Source organism: Crinia signifera, chromosome 3, assembly GCF_055691185.1.
Source record: "Crinia signifera chromosome 3, ASM5569118v1, whole genome shotgun sequence".
Lineage (NCBI taxonomy): Eukaryota > Metazoa > Chordata > Amphibia > Anura > Myobatrachidae > Crinia > Crinia signifera.
This window is the reverse complement of record NC_139219.1, coordinates 46,809,673-46,831,843: the sequence shown is the minus strand read 5'-3', so window position 1 is coordinate 46,831,843 and position 22,171 is coordinate 46,809,673. Positions and strand designations below refer to the sequence as shown.

Sequence of the window (22,171 nt, the reverse complement as noted above, 5' to 3'; positions counted from 1 at the left end):
ACAAACTGCTCATCCTTGCTTGTCAGATTTCCTGTCCTTTCCTTATGCCGTTCTTGAATCCAATTGTAATAATGGTTTTCTTTCTTTCCAGGTGAGCAGATCGATGGACAAAGTTGGGAAAATGTGGAATACATTCAAATATCGGTGTCAGAATCTTTTTAGCCACGAAGAGGATGGAAACCAAACTAACATGGTGGATGTCAATTCAAACAGGTGTTTGAGTGGTGGAGAGAAAGCAGAATGTGCTGCTGGTCAGAACCCCATGCGATCAGCTAGTCCTTTTCAAGGGAACATTTTGTCAGAACGAAGCACTAGCCCCTGCAGTAGCTCCAATAGGAGGAATCCAAATTGTGTCTCTGAAATGCCACAACTAGTTGAAATTAGTATTGACAGTGATGTAGGCCTTGGCACTGGGGCCCGCCTGGCACGCAGGGACTCTTATACCCGCCATGCACCATGGGGAGGGAAAAAGAAACATTCGTGCTCTACCAAAACTCAAAACTCTCTTGATTTGGAAAAAAAATTTGGTAGGCAAAGGAGCGGACTTCAAAGAAGGGAGAGAAGACACATAGTAGGATCTGTTCATGATATGGAAGCGGTGTCCAGCAGGGCTATAGGAAGTCATAGTTTACGGCAAAGACTGAATGAGACTGTGGGACTCTGTTTTCCAATTAGAGCGCATACCAGGCCATCAAAGCCGCTCTTCACCACAAAGAGGAAGATTCATCTCTCAGAGCTGATGCTTGAAAAATGCCCCTTCCCTGCTGGGTCAGACCTCGCCCAAAAATGGCACCTAATCAAACAGCATACTGCCCCAGTGAGCCCCCATTCGAGCATATTGGAAACCTTTGAGCAATCCTTGCTTTCGACAGAAGATGAAGAAGATAGGTTACGCGAGAGGCGTAGACTTAGCATCGAAGAAGGTGTAGACCCTCCTCCGAATGCCCAGATCCACACATTTGAAGCTACGGCACAAGTTAACCCGGTATATAAACTCGGACCAAAACTTGCTCCTGGCATGGCTGACGTGGCAGGGGACTCTGGTGCAGCGGCACAAGTTGCATGCGAGTCTGAAGAAGACGGCCCAACTCTCTGCCTGCAGTCACGTCGCCAGAAGCAACGTCAGTTTTCAGGAGACAGCCATATGCAGACCAGTAGACAGGGAGCCTGGAAAGTTCACACACAGATCGATTATATTCACTGCCTTGTACCAGATCTGGTAGAGATCACAAGCAATCCCTGTTATTGGGGTGTCATGGATCGCTACGAGGCAGAAGCATTGTTGGAGGGCCGGCCAGAAGGCACCTTTTTGCTCAGGGATTCTGCACAAGAGGACTACCTATTCTCTGTGAGCTTCCGTCGCTACAATCGATCTCTGCATGCTCGCATTGAGCAGTGGAACCATAACTTCAGCTTTGATGCTCATGATCCCTGTGTGTTTCACTCCTCCACTGTTACAGGACTCTTAGAACACTATAAAGATCCCAGCTCTTGCATGTTTTTCGAACCCTTGCTTACAGTACCTTTAAATAGAACACTTCCTTTTAGCCTGCAGTACGTCTGCCGGGCAGTCATTTGCAGGTCTACCACATATGATGGGATTGATTTACTTCCTCTGCCATCCATGTTACAAGACTTCCTTAAGGAATATCATTATAAGCAGAAAGTCAGAGTCCGGTGGTTAGAGAGGGAGCCAATTAAGTCTAAATAGAAAAATATATATATATCAAACAAAACATTTCTGTTCTATCTCCTACAGTACCTTCCGAAATATCACCTCATAGACTTAGGATATGCCAATGTGTATCGGATAACAAAGCACATGTACCTAGAATTAATATAGTATGGCACTTCAAGCTTTAAATGTATCCGTAATCTGTAATATGCCTGTTATGGAGACAAAAAAAAAAATCTGCATTCTATTGAGCAGCACCTTTTAAACTGCATGTTCTAATGAATGCTGATACTAATTGTACTAATGCTTGTAACTCCTTCATTTCTTTCTAAAGTGACGTGTCTGTGCTTTGTCGCCCCCCCCTTCCTGTTTTGTTTCTGCAAATATGTACCATAGTTTATCCTGTTAAATTAATGCTAAGTATTACCCACACATAGAATACCAGATTTCCTATGAAACGCTCGGTTGGTGGCATGTCTTGACCATCCCGTTGAGAATAAATTTGATGCCATTTTGTTTTTTGAAGCAATGGCTCACAAGATCATTTCTTCAATGTAGCCTGTGATAAGAGTCGGTCAGATATTAAATGGTGCCTAATCCAAATCGCAAGTTGCCTTTTATATAAAGAGTCTACAAATAGCATTCACAAATACATATATAAAGTTTCAAGCGCTTATCGGAAGCAAAGATATTTTATACGGTTGGGATTGCTGGGTTGTTGTTTTTTCTGTGTCTGGGTGTGTGTAATGCACAACAGATTTCCTGACAGCCATTGTATTACACTGTGTACCGCCTTTCTCTGTGGACAGTGGCTTTCATTCAGCTGCACAGTGAATGTAACGTCACCATCTCGAGGTATGGACATTTCTATCCATGTATTTGTGACTGATGTTAATAGCTCTTTTATATAAGGTAATACACCCCCCCCCCCCCCCCCCCCCAATAGATTTACTGCTTTTATGATGTAAATCATTTGGTGCAAAAAGGCATTCTGATTGTCCTGCAGTGGAGTAACATTGCAGTTTTATCCCCCCACTTAATATACAAAAATGTAACAATGGAGATCTGTATTATAGGAAATGGCAATGTGGATTGAAAAGCATTGTCTTTGTTTGTAAGGTGGTGTGTGCATTTGGAATTGCTGCAGTGGCCATCACAAGACCGGTCTTCAGACCAGCTCTTGTTTAGCTTTGTATTTTTACTTTTACCCAAGATCTGAAAAATCCTCCTCCTACACAGGTCACCGATAACCACTGAAGGCGGCTGCATAAACAACTGTTTCATACTCCAGTGACTAATGTATTGAGGGGTCTAGAGCTGATCTATGAAGGCGAAATCCATCAAACCTTCTTCTAAAGAGTGTGTTCAGATCAACCATTTTATCATTGCAGTGCACTTGATAAATGTTATCTAGGATCTGACTGGTTGGTCTGGGCAGCTCCTCCATGTTTCCACTCTTTAGAAAAGGCATGACCAAACTGTGGCCCTCCAGTTGTTGTGAAACTACACATCCCAACATGCCTTGCCATCGTTTTAGCATTCCCTAATAGCAAAACTGTGGCAAGGCAAGATGGGACTTGTAGTTTCACAACAGCTGGAGGGCAATCGTTTGGCCATGCCGGCTTTAGAAGATGTGATGCACCTCACACCTTTTTTTAGTGTTTTAATTGCAGACCTTATCCTGTTGGGGTCCTGTGCTATTATGGTTTTTCATGGTATTCATTGTGGCCATAAAATGTTAATCTATACAGTATCGTGCAAACTAAAAATGGTTTCAGCGAGTGCTGCATATGTATATTTTTCTGCACACAGCTTGTTTCTTGCATTTAGCAGTGTTCTAGAAGAGAAAGCACAGCGTATTATATGGGCCTTTGGAAATCATGGCTATTGGTAGCAATGTTGGGGGGGGGGGCGATGTGTTCTCTGTGGGTTAATAATCCTTATGCTGAGGTAAATATACAGCGATTGTTATTTGTTGGAATACATCTTGGGACATGGTCTGTGTCATTATGAAAAGTACCTGTGCTATGAGTCCTTATATATAGTATATGTGTATGTATAAAATGACTTGTGTGTAGTTGTTGTGAGGCGCTGTTTTGTGTGGTCAGTATAAGAATAAATTTTTTTCCCATAGGCTCCAAATGCTCAGCTCTAACAGTGCGTATATCGATGAGCAAATACACCAGTATGCTTGCGTGCTGCTTACCACGCTCCTTCTGTAATTGGTGAGCATCACTGCACTGGGGGCGGAGTTTAGTTACATTGAAAATAAGCTTTCCACAATAAACAATTTGTAAAAGTAATTTGTCGTGTGTGTGTGCCCAAACAACGTCCCTTTTTTTTTTTAAATGAATTAACAAACTTACTCGGAGTAGTTTCACAGTCCCTGTAGTTCGGTTATTGACACATTTGGCCTCTGCAGTGACGTTCTTAAAAACATATACCATACTGATAACTAACTTCACAACTTATCTTCAGTTTTTCAGCCATACATAAAAGAAGCATCGTATTTATTTAATTTACAGGTATAGGATCTATTACCTGGAAATCTGTTATCTGCCCAGAAGCCGAGTTGGAGGAAAAGTGGGGTATTTTTTACGGCTAGTGTTTTGGTGATGGCCAACGCAAGGGAGTTTTTAATCCATAAAAACCCCAAGTGATCCGAATGGAAGACCCCATGTCTGCACTAACTTGCACTGTGCATTCTTTTAACTATAAATGCTTTTTTGTTTCCTTTTTCTGAGAATGCATTCGCACTTTAACGTTTAACCCTTTTGGCTGAAGAAGGGGTTAATGTACTCGGTCACTGTTTGAGTTCATACACAGCAGTGGAATCGGACCCTGTTGCAAGTGCTCTCCTGCTGAGCATACTAAAATGTTAATGTTTTCTTGTAGACGCCTGTTTGAGACTTAGCATGCATACTTACCAGTTCTTTAAAGTGTAAACTTGACTTACACACAGCAGTCAGCCACTCGGTGGCTTGAACCAAAATGACTCAGGCCTCAGTGATGTCACTAGTTCCTTCACTAGTTAATTCTGGTTATGTCTACAGAATGGCTTTCTCCTGTGTGTGCTCTGTAGCAAGCTTCTACAGTAGAGGTAGGCAGCCTGTGGTATTCCAGATGCTGTGGAACTATACATCCCACCATGCCCTGCCACAGTTTTGCTTTTAGGACATGCTAGAACTGTGGCAAAGCATGTTGGGATGTGTAGTTTCACAGCAGCCAGGGTGCCAAAGGCTGGCTATCACTGTTCTGCACAATACTTATAACTAGAACAGTCTGAGATGATACATCTCTATGCAACAATAAACTTTACAAGATGTGTTACTGCCTCCCGTGCCTTTCTATAGCTTTTATTTAAATTCTTTTTTTCCCCTTGTATATTAGATTAGCAAATTTGCATTGCTATTAATTCCACATACTTGCTATAACCGAACCACCAGCATCTATTGATAGATAGATGCCTCAAATTGAATTTGGAATAATGGGGCAGATGTATTAAGCCTTAACAAGATAAATGCAAGGGTGATAAAGAGAGATAAACGTCCAGCCAATCAGCTCCTTACTGACTTTTTTAAAACACGGCCTGTAACATGGCAGTTAGGAGGTGATTGGCTGGACGTTTATCTCTCTCTATCACCTCTTGTTAAGGCTTAATACATCTGCTCCAAAACCTGATACATTGCTTAGATACTACATAGGTTTCCTCTCTTGTTCAGACAATTATGGGTAGATTTACTAAAGTATGGGTTTATATAAGTGAAGATGTTGCCCATAGCAACCAACCAGATTCTACTCATCATTTATCTAGCACCATCTTACAGCTAGAGTTCTGGTTGGTCTCTACGGGCAACATCTCCACTTCTATAAACCCGCACTTGAGAAAATCTACCTTTTACATGGTATATACTTGGGACTATTTTGGCTTACAATTTTGACTATATAGTCAAAATCGTATGGAAAGTTAACCAAAATCGAATAGTGTTAAGAGGCTTGCGTTACCGATGCCCAGTCCTGCAGTATCGCAAGTAGAAATAGACTGTGCAAGCACAGTCTATGTTTACTATGTCGCATGTACGGTGGTCGATCCCGGGATTTGGCCTCAAAGTTCGGGATTTCAATCCCGGGATTGGAGTATCCAATCCCGGGATTTCAGGATTAGACTGCGCTTGCGCAGTCTAATGCCGGGCAGCATCTGAGCACGCTGCCCGGCTGTTCCCGAATCCCGTCCTTGGCATGCGGCCTGCGTAGCGTGACAGTAGAGGTCACGCTGCGCAGGCCACACCGTCACGTCCACTCTGATGCAGCCTCTGCTCCTGTGCCCGCCCCCTTCCAGTCTCCGCCCACCTGCCTCTTCTCCTCCGCCCACCTGCCTCTTCTCCTCCACCTGCTGTCTGCTATGGAGGAGGTGCACTTGCAGGGAGGCACCGTGCACCTCCAAACCCACTCCCGGCCGCCCACCCGCTAATGTCAGTAAATGTGCGGGTCGGCTGGTGTGGGGATGTGTATGGGACATGCCTATAGAGATGCCAATCCTGGGAATCCCGGGATTGAGCATTTTTCAATCCCGGGATTAAAAAAATGCCCCGGGATTGGCATCCCTAGTCGCATGCAGTGTATTTGGCCGTAGACCAGATCTCACATAGTCAAAAGTGCATGTAGCCAAAAATCTACCATAGCCAGAATCGCATCATATGTATGCCCCTTTAGACTCATTTAGTTATTTTATGCAATTTGCCAACACAAAAAAAAAATATAGTGTTCACTTTTTTAAAGTACAGGCTAGACTTGAAGATTATTATTTCCACCTCCCATCATAAATGGAAGAAAACCTTTTTGAAGACCCTTATCCTAATATGCAACAGGAAACCAGTCTTTACAGATAACAAAGCTACCAGGCACACTTGTAGAATATATATAGCTTTCAGTGGCCCCTTGTCTCTTTCTGCTTCTGTATCCCCATAGACCAGGCATGTCCAAACTATGGCCCTCCAGTTGTTTTGAAACTACAAGTCCCATCATCCCCAATCAGATTCTACCAGTTTGGCCACAACTGTTTCCTACTATAATAGCTAGAATTTGGTGGCTATGGGCAACATCTCACATCTAAACACGCCCACTTTAGTAAATTTACCCCCAAGGGTGGTACTGAGGAGCAGCATTTGCCGTGTAAAGGGCTATTCCCAGAGTTGCTTTTTATATGTATTTTTTAGGATATTAAGTATAATCTCTTTTGGAATTCTGGTCAATGGATAGACAATGTGTATTTAGTCAATAAGTAGACACCATCTGGTCAATAGATCAACCGGTAAAAGGGCGACTATCTAGTGGGGAGAGTCTAAAGGCCCCCATACACTATGGCGACTTCTCCCCTCTGAGAAGTTGCACGCAGTGCTCCATTGAGACCTTTCCGGGCGGCAGGATCGTATGCGGTTCTTTTGCATGCAATCCCAGCCAAGCCAGCCCAGAGCTGGAAGCAATCCTGCAGATTGCTTCTCCTGCTGTAGCGACTCGGAGGGTCCAGTGCGATGGACACGGGATCACAAATTGCATCAGACCCACTGTCATTCAGCCGCAATTTGGGTTCTTTTCATGTGATTGATCGATGCAATCGCAGGAAAAGAGCCCAAATTGCAGCTGGATCGCCCAGTATATGTTAAGTTTTTACTAATCCTGGTCACACACTTAAAAATACACAAATCCAGTTTATCTTCTTCTGGTTAACCATTTCAGCGCCTAAGGGTCTGTGTTACTTCTGACTTGTCGCCACAAAGGAAGTATTTCTTTCTACCGTTCATGTGTATACCAAAGTATTTTAGATTTACTAATCTGTTTTATATGCAATTGTGCTGGAACCATTCTTTTTAATTGCGCACTTTAACTACGTTGTTCTAAAAATGTGAATTGCTGACAGGAGACATTTAAAAATAAATAAAAATCTCTGGCTTCTGCAAATACTGAGCTTTTATGTTTAACCCCTTCACTCACAAGCTGCGGTGTAAAAGTATTTTAGAAGGATGACTAACCCTTCATTTGCTGGAGGGGGCTGCAATATAATGCCAGTAGTGCAAGGATAAACCAGGTTCTCTGCTCATCTGTAATTCTAAAGGTTCCAGTGTTTCTAAAACATGGATGCGAGTCGGTCAATGGCGCTGAAGTTTGTATTATAAAGCTATACGTGCTACTATCATTTTGTTTTTTAGCCATTGGTGTGTACAATATATAGAAACCTTTTCAAATCCAAGTATAGAACAATAATCTTTGTAATTAGTTGCTTAAAAATAGAATCACTAGCATGAAATTGCACCAGATCTGTATACTTGCTTGGTCTCTACATTGTTTGGATATCTCTGTAATTACCATAGACTTACATACTAGTGTGTGGCAGTAAAGTCCCACCTAAGTTTGTTTCAAAACCATTGTTTCTCTTCTCTGGGGTTTGATGACCACGCCCTCTTTAGTTGCTGCTTGGGGTGACCACGCCCTCCTTTGTTTCAAAACCATCTCTTCTCTGCTGGATATGGTGGCCCCACCCTCTTGAGCAGCTGGGTGGAGTGGACACGCCCCCATTTAAATGCTTTGCCAATATCAACGGGTCAGAGTGGTGGTGTGTGCTTTCTAAATTGCAGCAGTTAATGCTCAAGCTAATTTTGCATAAGCGATAAAACGATGTGAAAGATGTATTAACTGGGAAAGTATATTTAAAAAACAAATACTGATTTTAGCATTTTCTAGCAATCTTTTTTTATTCCCTTTTTAAAACCTGACCTCTTAAAAACCTTTAAATTAATTGAACTATTTGCAAGACATTTCAGAATTTAATATGTGCAATTGGTGTGCCAGTGAAATGTGTATTCCTGGATACAGGAGTGTGACTAGTCACACTTCTGTATCCAGGAATACACTCTCCATGTTATCACTTCTGAATCTTAAGGTGCCCATACACTAGTAAGATTTATCTTCTGATCTGGCTGGAGCAAAAACATGGTTATGGATGAGTGACAGTTTGTCAGTTTTCCAGCATTTCCAAGCAAATGGTCATCTGTCATTTGCTCTCATCCATAACCATGTTTTTGTTCCAACCAGCCAGATCTGAAGATAAATCTGCGTGTGTATGGCCCTGTGTCTGTGTAATTATTAGTGCATATTGGCCCTGTGTCTCCCAGATTTATATGCAGCATGCCCGCCACTTGCGCATAATCGGGATCATTTACTGTAACGTTGCATTTCAATAGCACATTTACACTCTACCAATGCATCCAATAAGCAATTGGCCATATGTATAACGCAATGAAGAAAGTTGTTTTCCATTGCATAGTGTAAATTGTGAATGTTCAGCAATCTCTACTTGTGCCTGGACTAGTACACTCCAAAAAAAAGTTATACAAATCATTTCAGTTTTTTTTGTTTTTTTACAGCCAATTTAATATTCTTTTCTATCCAATTATGTTTTGCAATAAGGCATCACAGAGTAACTTGCTTATACTCATACGCCTGCCTTTCAGGCTGGCGTTCGTGTGTCAGTGACCCTTGGAAACATTATATGAAATCAGCGTTGCATTACAATTCTGCATACAGTGTTGGTTTTATAGATAGAAAAGACAGATTAGGGAAAGTCCTTTCTTTTAGAGAAAACAAAGAATTGATTTGCTTGAACTACCGTGTACATGCAAAATCAGAATTTCACTGGAGGGAGTTTATTTTGCACTGCTGGTCTTCAGATCAGCCAAATAAGAAGTATAACAAAAACTATTTTTATATTAGAGGCTTACCGTAAGACAGACTGGAGAGTATCTTATGTCGATATTTTTATAAATAGTAGTCTGAGAGCATAATGGGCTTTGACAAGCAGCGGCATTGCTTCCCCCTCCCCATTATTTTGGATGAGTTTTTAAGACCTCCTCGGGCAGATGTATTAAGCCTTGGAGAGTGATAAAGTGAAAATAAATAAGCTACCAACCAATCGGCTCATACCTGTCGTCATTTTTTCAAAAACAACCTTTAACATGGAAGTTACTTTATCTCTACTGTAGCGCTCCCCAAGGTTTAGCACATCTCACCCCAAGAGTCTGTAGTGTATCGTAATAAGCGATAATACAATAAAACCACATCAAATAAGCACTTGTTTGTACTGGCCCATGTTCCGTTCAAAGAGGTATTTAAGGGCCATGTTTTGTTTTTTTGTTCTTTAAATTTGTTAAAATTGATCTTTCCCACATACTGGGACAGTGCTCCCCCTTCCTGTTACTGTATTGGCAGATGACAGTGCCTGCAATCTGTGCACGTTTTTTCGAAATCCAACATTTTTTTTTTTTAGTAAAGCTTCTAATTAGATGAGGTGATCTTGCCTCCTAGAAAAGGATACACAGAAACTAATTGGTTGGTATTAAGTGGTTTTCACAAACACAACTTGCCAGCAAGGTCATAGAAGTGCAACAGTGCAGTATTGCGGGCAAACATGTGTTGTGGGTCACTACTAAAATTCAAGCGGGCTCTGTGACACTACAGTAGAGTGTACATAAATCTTCATTTTCAGCAGCTGCATGCCAGAAGAAAGTCACCCCTGTGGCACACAGTATATCTGCCTAAATAGTAAACCTAATATATAGTTGCAGGGTAACTACAAAATCCCTCCTGCCCAGGTGTTCATAGACCAAACGCTACAAAAGACGAAATATCTTTAGATATAGAATTTTTTTTTTGTTACAATAAAAAAAAAAAACCTACTTGAAAGCTGATCCTGTGTAGCAGATGTTTAAAGATTTATAATGGCTTAGCTTCAATCTGATCCCTTTCTTAATGGAATCACGCCATGCTTTTTTCATTTGTCACTATCTGAAAAGACATTAAGAGCTGGGATTGTCACAATTCCTGACCCTAATGCCTTTATATAGTACCTTGGTGCAATTTCTGTCCTTTCTTTTTTCCCTTTTGCAACCCAAATGCCCATTAGCCAAGTTTTCTTGTTTCAATACTGTAAAGATCTTAACATTTTGTTTAAAGGTATATATATTGTAAATGCTAATGTTTTACCATCCATACATTCTGTTCTTGTAGAAGCATGGTAGGTAACGGGAGGCTCTTTGGCGGTTGGTACTAGTTTTCCCAGCTGCTGATTGGTGCAGGCTGGTAATTGTGCTTTATAACCACCAGTGAGCCACCGGTTGTCTACTGTTGTGGTAGAAACGCTCTGTTTTGTTAAAACCTGTCCGTTCATAGTGAATTTTTGGTGAATATCATATATCTGATAATAGTAACGTTTAGAGGCCACAATTTTTTATTTTACTCAACAGCTGACATTCTTGGTGCTTGACTTCTATAATCCTGTCTTAAATCTAAATAAAGTATGTATCTGTTCTCGGTTCCCTCGTGTTTTTCTTTGCTGGAAAAATTGGTCGCAAAATTTCAGTACTGCTTATTTTTTGTATCCATTAAAATGCATCTGATGTGTGCATTATTGTCTTTATTGGAAGACTTATAGGACGGTGTTTGAATTGTTTTTCACCAGCATTTCCATTCACTATCCCCAGGGGTGGTGAGTTGAAGTGTGCAAATTTGTGACTAAACCGGACCATAATGAGCACAATCTGTGCAAAAATAATAAACTGAATATAGCCCAAATTGAAAGTGTTTTATAGTATCTTATTTGCAAGTTAGTTGGGTATTTAAATGTTTATCATAAAATATTACATTCAGACATTTTATTCAGGTTACAAGATGGTAAAAACGAAATCCAGAAAATACTCCAGATCCCAGAATTGTTAAGATGAGCAATAGGCTTATATCCTAAACCAAGAATAGTTTCTCCTGTGCCACCCTCGCTTCCTCTTAATCTGAGTGCGGTTATGTTCTTTGTACATTAGGGGAGATACTGTAGGCACTGAAAAACACCTCTTGATAGTACCATAGCAGTAACTCGTATTACCCTGTTTCTTTGCCAGACCAACATTCCTGTAACAATGCAACTACACTATCTAGATCAGTGGTCAGGGAACTGGGGGTAAATTACCCCAAATGGGGTAATCCATGGCATCCATGTTTTCCATGGCATCTTCACCTGTGGTGGCAGCCTTAATCCATTTTGCATGGGTCCTCCCATCAGGATTTCTTCTGTATGTTCTATCTTCAGGAGATCTTCATCGACAGTTCAATGGTGAAGGAAGCCCTTAAGATAGAATATGCCACGGAAGTCCTAGATTTGCGGTGATGATGCAAACAAGCTTAAAGGCTGCCCTCCCTAGGTAAAGAATTCATAAGATGCCACAAGTGCTGGGTGAGCTATGCAAAAGGAGCTTAAAGGGCCACTGCCCCCAAGGTGAAGAATACATGCCGCCCATTGCCGAATAGACTAGAGAGGGAAGGGGGCTGGCCTTGGTACAATACATGCACAAGGGTGTCCAATAACTTTTGGCTGGTTGCAAACAAAATCTGGCAATTCACAATTCATGGGAGCAAATAATTGGTTGACAGTGTGTTCTACCTTTTTCACACTTACCCAAGACTTCCTAACACCTAGCCTCAATTTTGGTGTTCATAGCCAGTTCTGCTCATGGTTGGTATTCGAGTGATAAACCTGTGACCGCTAACCTGTCTTGCATCATTAGAATGGTCTGTCATTGAAAACAATGAATGAAATTCCTGTTGCCGATGATAGAGAACACCTACCTTGGTTAGAGTTGGGAAGAAGAGTAGCTGCAATAAATGGGGTATGTTTTGATATGTGATCTCTACTCAACTTAGATGGGGCTTAAAGAAGGAATGTCATGGAGTCCGAGAGTGGAACTTTTTTATTCCAGTTTTCTGTCTATATAGATAATTGATGTGTGGACACTTATAACAATTAATGCACTTAATTTTCTGCCACCGATCCTTCAGGATCGCTCAGAATTTTGGGAGGGCATATTTAGAAGAGTTAAGAGGATGGAAGCCAGACTGGAATGGGTCAGTCAAACAGTGGGTGAGGTGAAAGAAAGGCAGTTGTAGACAATACGACCAAAAAGTATGGAGGAGATGGGTCAGTAGTTGGATAGTATTTGGATAAAGGGCAATTTTTTGTAAGAAGAGGAGATGAGAGCATGTTTGAAGGCACAGGGCACAGAGCCTGATGAGATGGAGAGATTGAGGTTGTGGAAAAGATGGGAACTTGTAGAAGCAAAGCCGTGGAGGTGGGAGGGTGGTCAAGTGGGGAGGTAGAGGTAGGTAGGTGGATTAGGGTCATGACTTCCCCACCATATACAAGGGAGAAGGATGTCCGATTGGTAAGAGGGATGGGGTGGAGTGGTAAGGGAAAGCAGTTAGCTGATTGTCTGGTGGGATGTGATGTCCTGATGTAAAGAGTAAATTTTGTATGTGAAGTAAGTGGTAAAATCAAAAACAAAGATTGTGGGGGTGGTGAAGGCAGGCAGAGAAGTGAGCAAACTGTGGAAAATAGTTGCCAGAGGTTTGAGGACTGGGAGGAGATGAGTTTCTTGAAGCATGACTATTTAGCAAGGAGAAAGGCAGCAATAAAGGATCAGAGGATAAGTTTGAAATGGAGGAAGTCTACCTTGTAACCTGATTTCCTCCACTGCCATTTGGACTTATGTCAGCATTTTTGTAGATGTCTGGTATATTGTGTGTGGCAAGATTTTGCAGGGGGAATTGTGGTCAGTGAAATGACAGAATCAAGAGCAGAAGTAAGGGATGCATTGCATATGGAAGTGGCGTGTTCAGGCCAAACGAGAGAATAGGGGGAGAGAAGTGAGTTGGACTGGTGAAGTAGTGTTGATGGCCTCAATGTAACACTTAGCGATGATAGCCTTAGGAGGTAGAGATGGAGGAGTAGAAAGAGATAAGGTATAGGTGGTTGTCAGATAGAAGGAATAGGGAGTTGGCAAGTTTGCCAACTGTGGGGAATTCGGCGCATAGTTCAGGTTACAAAGATGGGTGATTGGTTGTGATGAGAAGGAGAGCTCACATTCAAGGGTGTAACTACCAGAGGTGTAGCTGCTAATGGGGCCCAGAGCTGAAGTGGTCCATCTTTACGAAGTAATATGTTTACATACATTTCTCACCATCAGTTGCTAAATAGGGGGCCCTTACAAACTTTTGATATGGGGCCTGCATAGATCTAGTTACGCCCCTGCTCACATTTGTTGCAATGTAGTCCTTCTGTGATCCTGGTTTTGCTTAGAATGTTCTCCATCTGTTTTCCTTTGGTTTAACATTGCTGTAATGTTGAAGTTATGTTTTGCATTTTAGCTCTCCATTGAGTTTCCCTTAAAAGATGGACACAATCCTTTTATTGGTCAAGCCTCTTTTAATGCTCTTTAAATCTGCTTTCAATTCACTTGTATGTTAAATAAAAGAGCTTTTGGCTTCACTGGTTAGCCATGTTACTGCTGGTCCTCTCATGCAAATATGTTTTTTAGCTCGGAATTTATTACATTTTTATATTGACTATTATTAACGGGCTTATTGTGGGAATTAAATAAACAGGTTGTTATAATTATTAGTGTCTTCTTAAGAGTGTACAGCTATTTTCCATTAACCTTTTCCACACCGGTAACATATTTAATAAATCTGTATTCGGAGTCCGTTGCTTGTACGTGACGTTCCGTATAGTGTGATGGCAAAATGCACCTACTGTATTAGAAACAGACTGTTATGCTTTCCATGAGAAGGAGTTACGTGACACACTTGGGTAGGGCATGTTTATGGATGACATAGAGAAAACAGATTGGGCGTCTGCATGTGAAAAAACAAAGCAAATACAAGTGCACTCTTTGATTCTGCCCGAACACCCACCAATTTTCCATTTCCTATTGCTTAAACCTATTCCGTCATAGTTCCTCTTCCAATCAAAATATCTATTCCATTAACACTAGCCTAATCCTATTCATCCATTTACAGTGCTGTACTGATTTTTAAACACAAATCTCTACCATTCATACTGTGCAGCCTGTTTTAATCGGAAAGGTGTAAATCAGATACTGGAAAGCCTTTAAGGGTTTATCTTTTTGTTAACGGAGTTCCTGTCTAGATCTCAAGCAGGGATGTAGCATGGACAAGCAGGGCGCCAGCCTGGGCAGATTTAAGGATAATTATTATTTTAGTAGAAAGTGGAGCAGGCGGGAGGTAATGGGGTGGGGCCATGCTAATTGCATCATTAAGCCCTGCCTCACAGAGGGGAGCATGGGGCAGGGCTAAAATGCCACAATTTGTATATGGTCATGTCATTATGCCCACTTTACTAGGAAGTGGCCAGATGTGGGAGGGGTGCCGCTCGCCGGTGATAATAGAGCACGTCCTCCCTCCAGCCCTCTTCATCACTAACCTTCATCCTTTTTTCCTTGAGTCTTGGATGAACCTGAGGATGGCAGGTAAGTGTATTGTTGATACTTTACTATGTAACCTATAACTGTATACTGTCGACAGTCAAAAGATCGACGTGAGATTTGTTTTTTTTTTTATTTAGCTATGTGACAACAGGCAGTATTTCATGCCCTACCATCCACTAGGGCGTGAATTGAGAATAAAATAGTGTGACGGGCGTAGTGAGGCACCACGTCTTAAGCATGGTCAATGCAGCTGTACACTTTGACGGTGTCTATATCGACATTTGAGACCAAAACCGTGAAACTCATGTCAACATCTTGCCTGTTGACCATGCAATTGTCGACCTAATGCTTGTGTCGAACTTCCAACCCTGTTAACCTTAGCCATGTCAACTTAATTTATGCGTTGACCTAAGCAAGGTTCAGTGGTTGACCCTAATATGTTGACCTTATGACCTATAACCTGCTATTGCCAGCAATCAGCCTTACAGTGGTATTGCAAAAGTTCCCCCCTGCGAGTTGCAGAAGATTTATGGTGAAATCTATACTCAACAGATTAATATTGTTATTCATTTAAATAAAAGCGTTCATGAAATAAAGAATTTTTCTATGTATAATGGTTTTTAAATATTTTACATATGTGTTTTAAATAAATGTTATCTGTTTTTAACAGCTGATGTAGCCTGGCCACATCATAAGTTAACCCTTAATGTTTTGGGACTTTCTTTATTCAAATGGATAAATGTGGCGAAAGAATTTTAATTGCAGTGATAAGCAGCTATTGCCACAGAGGGGCATGAGAAGTAATCTAAGATTTGCAGTAACACGGCATATTTAGTAGGCCTAGCAATGCAAGCTTCCTGTATGACTCCTGCGGAGAAGCTACAGAGTGGAAGTAAATGAGCTGCAAGGTAGGTGGCCTTCAGTGTATGATACATAACTTTTATCAGTGCCTCAGCCTCTTTATTGCTGTGACCTCAGGCTCTCTGCATGCTTCTGTGTTCCCCTTGGCTAGCCACTCCCCCTCTGGTGACTGACCATGACACTTTAGGGATGCACCAAAGTGCACCTTCCATTGGCTCTGTCTGGACTAGAGGCAGATCTATATATAGGCCAACCACAACATTGGTCAGGTCTTACTGTAGTAGCTCCAAATTAGTTAATGTATTGGAAGGCAGATGTCACAGCAGATGTACTAAGCCTTGCAGAGCTTCCCAAGGCTTAGTACATCTGCCTTCTAGTCTCTAGAAGGTGATCTTCCTATAGTCTAGACAAATATATTGGATGATCATGTTATCCGCAATGGTTTGTAATGGCTAGTCTCTACCCCAGAATGCTCTAAATACTGTACATTGTTTATTGAATTGGGTGGTTGAATCTTCTTATATGGTGTGATGATATCCATCGACTTATTCAACCACAGTCTCCATCACCAATGATGGTGATGGAGACTGGCTGAATAAATTGTTGGGGGCTGTGGTTGGAGATGGGGGTTGTGGCTGAGCATGGTGAAGGGGGTTGAGGCTGAGGACGGTGATAAGGGACTGAGGAAGGTAACAAGGGGCTAAGGTTAGTGTTGAGAGGCAGAGGAATGTGAGGAGATGCTGAGGTTACAGTAATGAAGTACTGAGGACCCAGGGTATAAAACCAATAGGCTGATTCTAATATACTTCCAATAATGCAAGTTCGGCCCCGTCCTGATGTTTTGGGGATGGCGCATGGTCTATTATGCGCATGTGATTTCTCATGCTACAGAGACATGCGAGGGGCTGTTTGTCGTTACACATCCCCTCACATGTTAACCAGGGGAATCGGTCTGGGCAGGCGTTTGGATGGGTGGCATCATCGCAGCTTATCGAGCAAACCAGAACCAGCGCCCAAGTTTCAACCTACTGGCTTGGTCTGCACTCTTTGGAGAAAGTCTCTCATTGGTTTTGACTTTCTGGAGATCCTGGAGGGTAGTCTTCTTCGATTAGCTCTGAAGCTATCTGTGACATCCCAGCAGGGGAGGTCCGTAATCTGTAGTGGGTTGGTGGAATCGATGTTTGTTTTATTTTTGTACTGGCTGTGGGGGCAATCATTGAATCTCTAGGGGGTAAATTTTACTAAGATAGGAGTTCTATTTCAGATGGGATTTTGCTCTGGGCAACCAATCAGATACTATATTATCTTCTAAAAGGTGCTAAATAAATAAGTTGATTCTGATTGGCTGCCCATAGCGACATCCCATGTGAAATAGAACTCCCATTTTAGTAAATTTCCGCCAACCCACTACAGATGGCTGACTTCAGCTAAATTACTGGAAAAGGGGATGGGGGCCTCAGGTAAAGGGGGTGGACCGAATTCAGCAACCTCCATTGTTAGCATTTCCCAGCACTCTGTTATTGGCATCTCTTCAGCGATCACCACTGCTCTGCCCCCGCGGGAGGGACAGCAGGACAGTCTTGCTGTAATCAGGACAGTTGGCAGGTACGGTATGCATACCCACGGTCACACTCATATATAATACACTCTCATGCATGATACACACACACACACACACACACACTTGTATACATTATACATATAAGGTGGACTATACAATGACCCTCCTCTGCCCGTGCTTGGCAAAATCGATCAGTTTTATTGGGCAAAATTAATCAGTTTTATTTTACGCTTAAACACTTTATTGTGTAACAACACAAAATGTTGCAGGGAAAGGAAAGGATTGGTGGGGAAGGCTCATTAATTAGTGGGGGCATGTCTGGCCCAACTGCGTGTGCACACCGTGTCCCGCCCCCCATTATGTATGGGTGGAGGCACATCCCCGCCCTGACCATGTAGGCCTCCTGCCTTCCCCTCCTCTGTACCTATGGGTGGAGGTGCGCTCACCTTCACCAGGCAGGTGCCCCTCCCCCACCACCCAGGGACCATGCACCTTGCACATTTATCCCATACTTGGTGCTCAGCCTGTGTGTCCTAATTGTCCCATGCTGGAGTCAGGTGTGTGGCCTGGTCAATATGCTTGGCCCTCTGACATCCCCTTACGTACCATTCCATACCATACCTTGTTCACCACTTTCTCCCTGCTGCTTACCATGACTATAATAGGGTTACACAACTGCAATACACTGCACTTTATACATGTTAATAAGTTTACATAGATGAAATGGAAAAACCGTCATTGTTTTCTTCAAGAGTTTTTTTTTTCTTTTTTTTTTTTTTTGTTAATTGTTTTATTTTTTAAGAAACCCGAGTTTTTGGCATACGCACTACCCCTCCAATTTTTTTTTATTAAGCAATGAAAATATACAACAGCCACAAAATTCACTACAAAAACAGGAAAAACAAAGATGAACAACAAACAAAAACTGAGAGCAACAAGCAACACCATCAATAATAAACGCAAACTCAACTCCCCTCCACCTGTTCACACTATACCCCATATTCCATCAACCAGCCCATGGTTAGCTGCTTACAGGCCATGGTGGGCGGGTAACATCTGCTGGTGAGTAATGCCTCACCGCCCCTCTTTTATTCCCTTATCTATCCACTGCCAGCTCCCTCCCCTTACAGTTAGCCAGGTACTTATGTATTAGCCGGGCGCCCGGCTACGCTACGCTGACAACATAGCTTTGGCTACGTTGTCAGCGTAGCCATTGCGGGGATTGTGCGGCGGCCAGGTGGACATGGGGGGGTTAACTTACAGCGGCCGGGGTGAAGGGCGGGGCGGGCGGCGGTGATTGAGCGGCGGGGGGGTTAGATCCAGGCCTGCGGTGCAGCAATGGCCGACATTCAGCATAGTCACCGCTGGGGGAGCATCACATGGGAGTTTCCCAGCTCTCCCAGCGGCACTACGCTAATAGCACCGGGGAAGAGTATCATGGCGGCTGTCATGGGGGGAGCCGAGTCCTGGAGGAGCTGGGGACATTGTGGATGGTAAGTATAATGCACACACTAACACAATCATTTCTTCACTCTTCATGTGGCGAGCAAACTCCACGCCCCTGTGGACACTGGGGGTATGAAGTGGATAGTGGGGATATGATCCTTTATGTATTCGCACAGCCCCAGTTACGTAGTTTACGTAGCCAGCATAATGGTGTATTGGTATTCTCAATACACCACTATGTAATGGGCGCCTGCTAATACATAAGTACCATTAGTTATGTTGTCTGCGGACCCCAGAGGTGTCAATCTGGGGGTGGGGCTCATCCTCCTGCCCCCGTTGCTTTCCATGCCGCAGGCCTATGGGTCCCCTCACGCCCCACCCCCTTATTTGCCACCATTTGTAGGCTTCCATTGTGCCCATACTGTCACAGTCTCAGGCAATGCCAGGAACATCTGCTATAATCTAACTGATGGATTTTGTGGTACAACCACAAAATCTATAGCTGACATAGATAAATGATGCAGTCAGTTGTCCATAAGCAGAGTAACCCTCTGTCCTTTTTCCAACCACCTCATAGTGATCCTCTCTGCAGCAATAGTTAGTACAAAACTTACAAACCGTTGTCATTAGCCATCTCTTCCATAGTGCTGTTACTGTATATACTATTAACAGCCGCATACACATTAAAGCCGGAGTTGGTCATTTTTCAAGTAACCACATGCCAGCCCTCTGTGTTTGCATGCTAACCGTTGTCATTAAATACTGTACATAACTAGCATTTATCTCGCTGTCTGATCTTACAGGTCATCCTGCAGGCAGTGATATACTGTATACAGTAGTCACCCCCAGGGGTCTTAGCACAGTGCCTGGCAGGCTCAGGAGCAGCTCAGCTCTCGAGAGATTCAGACTGTGGTAAATCAATGGAATGGAATCCTAGGCGAGAAAAATATAAATCAATTAAGGCGGAAGGTGTATTTCAGGGTCCAGTCTGTAACCAGGCAATGCCTGATATCCCAGCCTGTATAACATGTTTGCATTATCATTGTGCTGGAAATTTACATAGTGAAATGAGTACAAAAACATTCTACCACTTTAGAACATATCAATTCATCTACTTCATTCTATTACTTGTACAACAATTTCCTGTCATAGCCTTACGTATACAACAGGGGCTCCGGGCGACAGGCAACAAGTTGACACATCGGAAATGTGGACATGATCTAGGTTGACATTGACAAAAAGATCAACACAAGCAAAAAGTCAATGGTCAACAGAGAAAACGACACACATTTTTCATGATGTATTTAATTTAAACCGACTTGTTCTTACTTCACGATCCCAGTGGGCATAGAGGGAGAATATATTAATGTGCTGAGCACAGCAGTACACTAATACGGTGGCCATGTCAACAAGTGTGAAAAACTTGTCAACCTTTTCCTGTGTCGACCATTTTACACATCCACCTTTGTCTTGTTTTGACCTTTTTTCCATGTTGACCTTTTTCACGTATCCGCCTATTACCTGTCATCCAATAGTGGTCAACCTATTGACTGTCGACCTAGATATCCACACCCTACATCAGGAGGACATCATATATGTGCGATAGGTTGAAAGTGTCAAGCCATACAGTCAATAGATGGACATGCACAAGGTCACCATGACTACAGACATAACCGGTTAGCGTGAGGATTTTTTTTTAAATTTTGATGAGCGGGGCACATGGCGAGTGAGCGGTACACTAATCGGGGTCCACATCCTCAGGTGTCCACATTAACACAAGAAACCATCAAAAACTCACATTGACCTTTTCATGTGTCAACCTTTTATATGTCAACATCTGGTTTTCTGAATGTCTACCATGCGCAAGTCGACTTTTTAGTGACACAGTCGACCCTTTAATTAGGCAATGTAGAACCATGTGGTGCCATATAAGTAAACAATAATAATCTCAATAAATAAAAGGATAAATACTCCTCACCACTGATGTGTAGTACTGCCAGTGACCACTAGATGTCACTCGATGTATGAAATTTATCTTAACAGAAAGTGAAAGCAAAATTATGTGTTTCAAACTTGCTGGACATGGGGAGAGGGAGCTGTATAGACACTGATTGGAGGGAGGAACAGATAGGGACTAAGCAGTCATTTTGACGGGCTTTTAATTGGTAATAATAATAATAACCGATCTGTATAATAACAACCGATTACTCTCTATTGTACCATTTAATGTTTTTTTTACATCGATAGAAAAGTGCATGGAAGTACAGTTTCTGCATGTAAAGTGCTGCTGTGTTGAGTAAAATAGCCTTTAATAAATAGGAAATTATGCTTTAGGTGTAGAACTATTGTAATACTTTCTTGCTCATTGTACATGTTGGGGAATGAAAGTTGAAAACAAACCGTAAAGAACATTGTGGAACAGCTGGATCATCTCTGTTACGAGCTGGTGTTTTTACTCTAGACGTTTCCACTGACGAATTACTCACTAAGGTTTGGCTACGTTCAAGTGGTCATGAGTCATGAAAAACGTTTTACCTCCCAATCCACAAATCACACATAGTGAAGGATTGTTCAGTTTAGCACATGGCGGGATCAAGATCCCGTCCTTTAGTACATAAACACAGGTGTTCACACACATGGCCTATGAACGAATCTGGAGTTCACACAGGGCAGCATGTGTGTGGACATGTGTTCCAGATCCATTCACATCTGCTGTATCCAATGAAATATATCATGTCTGTATTCACACTACACAATCTGCTGTGTGATAACGCAATGTATATCTTGTGTTGGGAATATTATGGCATGGCATTGCACATTACATTGTCCATACCTCCCAACTGTCCTGATTTCTGTGTGATTGTCCCGTTGTTTTGGGATGGTCCCATGTCCCACCCATGGCTGGCAGTGTCCTGCGGTGGTACTGCTCTACTTAGCATAGTAGTGGGTAACAGGGAGACAGAGGGAACGGGAGTATGGCCAACAGCTCACACAGAAAAAGGCACACACTCATTACCACACCACTGTTCAGGAACGTGCACAGCGCAAGTACCAACTCCCAAACCAAAAGGTTGGGATGTATGCATTGTCCCATCTGACATGCAGCAGATCAGAGGCTAATGCTATGAATGCCAGATTGCCTACCCTCCCAGATTGGCTAGGAGCCTCCTGAAGACCCCGCGCAGACTTTCTTAAACCTGGATAATCTGAGATGACCATCTTAACCCTCCCCTCCCCCCTGCTTTATAAGGGCATTGAATCATACTTGCCTGCTTTTAAAGTCTCCTCCATGGAGAGGTCATCAAG

The 22,171-nt window shown here is 42.5% G+C and overlaps 1 protein-coding gene across 2 annotated transcripts in view; it reads left to right on the top strand.

Moving 5' to 3' along the window:
• SOCS5 (suppressor of cytokine signaling 5) overlaps positions 1–11,042 on the top strand; it is a 40,376-nt gene extending 29,334 nt beyond the window's left edge. For both annotated transcript variants that reach the window (XM_083175736.1, XM_083175737.1), the window contains one exon: positions 92–11,042. In XM_083175736.1, the coding sequence (XP_083031862.1) occupies positions 92–1,711 (1,620 nt within the window). In that variant the 3' untranslated portion in view covers positions 1,712–11,042. The remainder of the gene's footprint in view (positions 1–91) is intronic.
• Positions 11,043–22,171: the final 11,129 nt, after the last annotated feature.